At 33.8% G+C, this 7,311-nt stretch overlaps 1 protein-coding gene across 1 annotated transcript; it reads left to right on the top strand.

Moving 5' to 3' along the window:
- Window positions 3,486-6,298, top strand: LOC104784638 (rho GTPase-activating protein 3). Its single transcript, XM_010509680.2, has 5 exons — window positions 3,486-4,113; window positions 4,952-5,072; window positions 5,167-5,286; window positions 5,369-5,599; window positions 5,684-6,298. The coding sequence occupies exons 1-5, from the start codon at window positions 3,677-3,679 to the stop codon at window positions 6,146-6,148; spliced, it is 1,374 nt and encodes a 457-aa protein (XP_010507982.1). The 5' UTR covers window positions 3,486-3,676; the 3' UTR covers window positions 6,149-6,298.

Raw genomic sequence — 7,311 nt, 5'->3', positions numbered from 1 at the left:
CACGATTGATATTCATAAACACAACAATTTGAGACCACAATTCCCACTAAGAAAATATTACTATAATACGCACAATTTTTGTATGAATTTCCTAGTCAGGTACGGGTAGGATCTGATTAGATCTTGGGTTTTTTTTTCTGAATTTATAATAATTGAATTAGAAATATTGAAAGCATGAGTATTATAATTGGTCAGTTGTAGCTTAAGGATTAAATCAAACGAAACACTGAAAAGGCCACTTGTCTTCTCTAGACAGTAGACACTATAGTTGGTGTGGTTTCGGTTAAAGTCGTTGCCACAACACCTAAAATCTAGTGACGAAACAATTTGAGAACCAAAGAGTAACTTTGAAGCTAACATTATTAAACAATCATACGAATATGTGTCAATATCACTTTCTATATATAAACTTCATAATTATTAGAATCCGTTTTCTATACATACATGCGTACGTGTATGTTGTTGCATTGTTGTTTATTGTTTATTTTTATTTAAAATAATTAAATTATTTTATACTTTTGCTTCTTGCAGAAGCATGCAGTCGAAACATTTGGACCGGCGTTTTTTGGAGTTGTTGGATTGTTGGAATCATGTGATAATTTCAGCATACGCATATACATTATACATTTATACCTATATTTTATTATGTTTTTCTTACTTATTTTTGTCTATTTTTTGGTTAAAGGTAAAACTCTTTCTTTTCATTTTGGATCATTCAGAGTTCAGACTGGAAATTAAGAGCTTAAACCTTTTTTCCCGTAATTTCTTCATATGGACTAACGATCTGAGACCGTAAAACTAGTATAGCTATATATTCTTTTACTATCTGAATTTTGTAAACTGATATTCACAGAAATCCAAATAGTGTACGGATCCATGATGAATTGATGATAATAAGTCAATTAATACATGTGAAATATCCACTCTAGCTATAAGAAAGTCACTAATTTGGTTTATTGATATTGAAACAGGCGATTACGACAAAAATTTGCCAAATATGTTTGTCGATCTTATATACGAAAAATTCACTGATGCGTTATTTGTTTGTGTCGATTTTCATAATTAACAAATGGAGTCTAATCACTTGAAATGCACTCTTCGATGTGTGCATCCAGCCAAATCTGGCCATAATTTAATTAATGAATTGTTATATTAGCGCTTGTTTACTATCTAAGCTTTTTGGCGTCCTAACTTAAAAATGGAATGATTACAACAAACAAAATATAAATGATAGTATTTTATTAGTTACATTTTGGCTTTTATCATTAAAATGACTAAACCCATCAGCATACATGTTTTATTTGTCGCTAAGTATCAAAGCCATCTTTGCTCATAGATTCCGCGCATGCGTTTTTATAACTCCACTAACCATCTCAATATTTTATTTCCCTGCTATAAGACCAATAACCATACATATACCTTAACTTCCTAAATATACACATATTGATCACAGTTATTTATACAAATATTCTTAAAACTTAATTAAAAATGGCTGTACATGAAATAACACAGATGACAGATGGTTAGTGAGTATTGTATATATTTGTCCATCACTGCATCTGTTTTCTAATAATAGATGTTTTGGAAAAGAGAAAATATCAAAAATTTACAAATGTGTATCAGTGTATATATCTGTATGCAAATTTTATATAACATTCTATGTTATAGTGAGTATTGTAGATCTCATCTTACTGCAATATTTTCTAACACACTATTTACTGCAACGCATGAGATGCGGTTGTTAAAAAAATGACATTTAACATTAGTTATTACTTATTGCTCTTAAAAGTTAAAAGGTTTTTTCAAGTGGCAAACATTTGTCCGCCTCGACGGGAATAATTAAAACATTTTTAAATAATCACAAAAACAAAAACTGCACTGTTGCTTTTCCTAAAGAAACTTTATGCTAAATTTAAAATTTTATATTGTAAATGTGACAATTAACAAGGTAACGCACGCTGAGTAAGTGAATAAACCAGTAGAGGTATTAAATCCGGTTAAGGAAATAAAATTTTGATTTTTAGTTGTAACATGTACTGATGTAGTGACTAGTGAGACTAAAGAGACGACAACATGAAAATTATAGGAAGATTAGGGTAATAAACTCATTCTTTCCTTCTACGTAGTAACATATACAAGAGCCATCACGTGAAGCGTCGGATTGTTTGTTATAATGTCTTCATCGTACGGCAAACGCGATGAATTGAAACAGAAGACATCACGTGAACCACTGCTCATTTAATGCGAGTCGTTAACTATATGCTCTCGAATTTTATATTTTCTAACCAAAAGAATACTGTAATACTGTATCTTCTACGGCGCAATTAATTACTCTCTAAACTATATGATTGTAGCCTCTTGATAATAAATGAGCAGCTGGATTGGACTTTGGAGAAGAAAGCAATCATTCATAACCTATATAAATTAAAATCGAAAACGATGACTAGTTTATTATTTAGAATGAGAAACAAGAATTATTGTGATAGGATTTAGTAGTCTAATTATGAAAAGAAAAAGATTATACCAATAATGATGATATCGAATAAACACAGCACGATCGTTTTACAATAATCTACAACTAAACAAATAAATAACGCGTTTGTTTTTATTAATCTTAAACTATATATAGAAGCACGACTTGAGCTATCTCTATGTGAGTATTATAAAATATATTGTAGATTGTATGAAAACACAAACCTTAATTTCTAAAAATTTTCCATCATACAGTATAATTTAACTTAGCGGATCATGAAAAGTTAGAATCAATACGATACCAAATGTTTTGTAGTGTATTTGACATGATAAAAGAACCAAAGAACCAATGCACATGTAACCATGTGATAACGTATTCCGAAAACAAAAAATAGCCAAGACACTACAGCGAAGTCTTCTTTTGTGATGTCGAGTTACATATCGTCGCCCCCACTTAACGACGACATCGTATAGGTTTAATCATTAATGATGCTTTAATTTATAATCAATCGAACAAAAAAAAAACTGTATGTATATACCATATATATACGTTCTAATTGGTAAAAAAAAAAAAGGCGAGAGGGAAGAATCCTAATCCTAACATGACTCGCAGAGGCTCTCGAGCGTTAGAAAACAAATTACTTATGACCGACCCTTGTCCCTTAACAATGTCAATGTCAATATAAAACAAAAATCAAAGAAAGCTCCAAAAAATAACACTGACTCGTATGTCCCCCATTCTTACTTGTCAGTTGTCACCCATCTCATCTAATCATCTCCTAGGCAGCGTCACGAGCCGACTACTAAACTAGTAGTATAACCTAATCTTATCATGAGACATTTCTATTTTATCTTTAAATTCTTTTTTTAATTTATTTTCACCGCAGTAATTTTACTTCATACAAGTTGAGTATCATTTTCATTTACGTCTCCGTCACTCTTTCTCCCTATCCACTAAACACAGATCCCAAAAAAGAAAACATAGTGATAAAAATAAAATAGAAAGAATCGTCCCTTTGTTTCCACGCAATTATATCTGTAAAAATTTCCTTCGTTTTCTCACATTTTCTTTCTCACCAAACAAACTCTTATATCTCTCTATCTCTCTTTCTTTCTCTCACATTCAAAGCTTCTGCTTCTTCTTCTTAACTCTACCATTAACATTACGTTCTCTCATATTCTCCTTCAGACAAGAAAACAAACGATGACTAACTTCTCCCGATCCAAATCCACAGGAACTATCGGGTTTAAACCGAGCCGACCGGGTCCAGACATATACGAGAACATCCACAAGAACTATGACGACGAGTACGAAGAAGAAGAACATAGCACTACGAGCACAGACTACTACGACGCTTCGACGCCGTTGAGCTCACACGCGTCAAGATCCGGGAACGGATCCGCGGGTTCGGGTCAGCTAACGATCGTAGACCTTCTTGCGGCGGTTCTAAGGAAGTCGCTGGTGATGTCGTGCACCATGGAGAGAAGGGACGATGACTTGGCGGCAGCGTCGTCTATGGATATAGGTTGGCCGACGGAGGTTAAGCACGTGAGTCACGTGACTTTTGACCGGTTTAATGGTTTTCTCGGTCTTCCTTCTGAGCTCGAACCGGAGGTTCCTCCTCGAGCTCCTAGCGCCAGGTCCGTTGTTTAATAATCAATTAATTAATATTACCAAGACGTATAAAGTATAGTTTAAATTTTAATTGTGAGGTTATGAATGAGGGGTACAGTATTATTGCATGTTTTTTTTTGCTCTTCAATATATTAGTAAGATAGGAGGAATTAAATAAATATATTTCATAGCTGGAAAATCTGTATGGCATGTTACTGTGTTGGATAGAATCATTAAGATGGTTGCTTGTTTGGATTTAAATGCATGATTACGACACTCTCGTTTCCTCACAGAAGAAGATTCTCTTTTTGTTTTTCTATATAAAAAGATCTATATTTCAAGACCCATTTTATTCTAACCCACACAAACAATATGAAAACAATTAAGTCTATATAACCTTTTGTTTTAAACAACAGTATGAAACTATTCAGACATAAAGATTGGTCTTTAAACAACTTGTAGCCTGAATGAGTGGTGACTGGTGATTGAATGACTCATGGGGCTCTAAACTTGATTAGAATAATTTGGGCTCTACCACGATTACACAACAACTTTGATATTAAAAAAAAAGAAAAAATTTGTAACCAGACTGGTTTGTAATATTTTGTTGGGGAAAACAAAAGAAAATATATTGTTTTTTGTAAAATCGACTTTTCCGTGGATGATGGACTTGTGAAGTAAAAGACTGATTAACTCTGATTAACACTTGTGAGGTCGTTTTACTAAGTTGGTTACTATATCATGATCGGTTTTTAATTTCTAATCAATTTGAGCGTATGTGTTTCTGTTGATTCATTTATATAAGAGTAAAATATGGGCCAGACTAGTTTGTCTCATAAGTAAAGTTTTTTTTTTCTTGGCCAGTGTAAGTGTATTTGGAGTATCGGCGAAGTCAATGCAATGCTCATATGACGACAGAGGAAACAGTGTCCCAACAATCCTCCTCAGGATGCAAAAACGTCTATACACTGAAGGAGGTCTTAGAGTAAGTCTCCACCCTCTTCTGTTTCATGAAACTTTTGGAATATTCTGGAATTAAAAGAGTTCTGATATAATGTGTGATTGTTTGTTACCTTAAGGCAGAAGGAATATTCCGTATAAATCCAGACAACGGCAAAGAAGAGCATGTCCGGAGGCAGCTTAACCGCGGTGTGATACCACGTGGAATTGACGTTCATTGCTTGGCGGGTTTAATAAAGGTGTGTTATGAAACATTTTTAGTTAGTTTATATATGACATTTTAAGTTCAAAGAAGTTGATAAAAAATTTGGATTGAATCAGGCTTGGTTTAGGGAGTTACCTACAGGAGTGCTTGATGTGTTGACACCAGAGCAAGTGATGAGGTGTAACACAGAGGACGATTGTAGCCGGCTCGTGACTCTACTTCCTCCGGTTGAATCTGCGCTTCTGGACTGGGCCATCGGTCTAATGGCTGATGTCGTGGAGCATGAACAGTTCAACAAAATGAATGCTCGCAATGTTGCCATGGTCTTTGCCCCAAACATGACTCAAGTAAGTAATATTTCTTTTAACGAAGGCTTTGATATACTTTGGTTATAGCTTTTGATTCTCATGAAACCGTTTTTGATATTGTAGATGGCAGATCCTTTAACTGCACTGATCCATGCGGTGCAAGTGATGAATTTTCTAAAGACTTTAATCTTAATGAACCTCAAAGAGAGGGAAAACGCAGACGCGAAAGCAAGGTGGCTAGACAAACAAACATCTGATCCATCAGAAGAATGGGAATCACAACACTCTGAGATATTAAGCCCTGAGAAACCCAACAATAATAACCCTAAGTTCTTGAGAGTGGCTACTCTCTGTAGGTTAGAGGCTGACAATGAAGAAGAGTTTTGGAACGTGAAGAAGAGAAACGATAACGAAGCTGTTTTAGATGCTTCGTCGGGTAATAAAAACATCGGCCCAGTACAGAGGTTGAGTAAGCATCCTTTGTTTCAGTTAAGCAAATCCACGAAGAAAACTTTTGTAAGTAATCGTGATGAAGGAAGAAAAGGACGAGAAGCTTGGGGTTCACGTCTCTCTTCTTTGCCTTGGTAAAATTTTCTTACCTCACTTTTATTGTTTTATGTGTTTTTTGAGAGTGTAAAAATATTGTGAAATATGATTATAGGTGTTAGTTGTTTGAAATAGGGATAAATTTATATCCAATCAATTCAGGAGTGGAAACAAATGTAACCGAGTTCTATTGTATTAGAGAAAACTCATACTCTATTTACCAAAAACAGAGCCATTATCTATTTCCAACAACAGACAACAGAGTCAGAACAGAGTCGTCGTCTCTGTTCCTATTAGCGAATCTTAAAGAGTCTTCTTCTCGTAAACAAAGCTTAGAAAAATCATACTATCATATAAGGTTTATATGAGCAATTTGACCACTAGACTGGCTAGTATCAAAATGTTTTGGGTAATTAAGTTCCAATCATAGATCTTGTAAGCCGTGTCGATTCATATCATGAGATTCTCGAAACAAATAACTAAAAGCAAATTAAGTTCTACATTTAATCACAATGGTTGTTGCATGAATTTTTTTGTTTTTGTTTTTTTTTTTCGTTGCATGAATTATACTTATTCGTCATGCATCTATTCTCAATTCTTCTTACAAACCTATTCATCCTGATCCTCCGCTATAGTAATTTCGCACGTTCAGTAAATGCTTATTATTAATGAAACATTGGTGTGTAGAATCTTCAAAGTAGGCTTTTATTGATGTGAAACTAGTATTGTCGACCAGAGTTTTTATTTGACATTTTTCCGTCATGTTTCACCATACCACAGTAGAAATCGATTTCAGCAACATATATTTTAAGTTTTTTTAAAAGGAGGAAAAAAAAATTAATGGTATTTTCGTTCATCATGGTGATAATGAAATATATCAAATTCAAAGAGACATTTAAAATTTTGAAATAGTGAATGCAAGAAAAAATACAAGCGAAATTTATCCTCGTTCGTCCATGTGAGATGCTTTATTACAGTTATTGGGTATCAATGAACAAAAACTAGGAAATATATTCGTAGGTCCCTTACACTATGATAAGAGTCAGTCATCTACTTACTTTGTCACTATCAGAAGTCGAATTACATTAAATCTGACAGTAACCTTCTTCTTCTTTTGGTCATGTAGAAAAATCTAAGCTAATGACCAGTTAGCAGGGAACATTTGAATGCTAAGTACAGTTTATTTCTGTTACTTTATCTACCAT

Source organism: Camelina sativa, chromosome 5 (genome assembly GCF_000633955.1).
Source record: "Camelina sativa cultivar DH55 chromosome 5, Cs, whole genome shotgun sequence".
Lineage (NCBI taxonomy): Eukaryota > Viridiplantae > Streptophyta > Magnoliopsida > Brassicales > Brassicaceae > Camelina > Camelina sativa.
This window is presented reverse-complemented; position numbering and strand designations above follow the sequence as displayed.

Coding starts and splice junctions, on each gene's coding strand:
- LOC104784638 (XM_010509680.2), top strand. CDS start 3,677: ATGACTAACTTCTCCCGATCCAAATCCACAGGAACTATCGGGTTTAAA. Junction 4,114..4,951: donor CCTCGAGCTCCTAGCGCCAG/GTCCGTTGTTTA, acceptor TTTCTTGGCCAG/TGTAAGTGTATTTGGAGTAT. Junction 5,600..5,683: donor TTGCCCCAAACATGACTCAA/GTAAGTAATATT, acceptor TTGATATTGTAG/ATGGCAGATCCTTTAACTGC.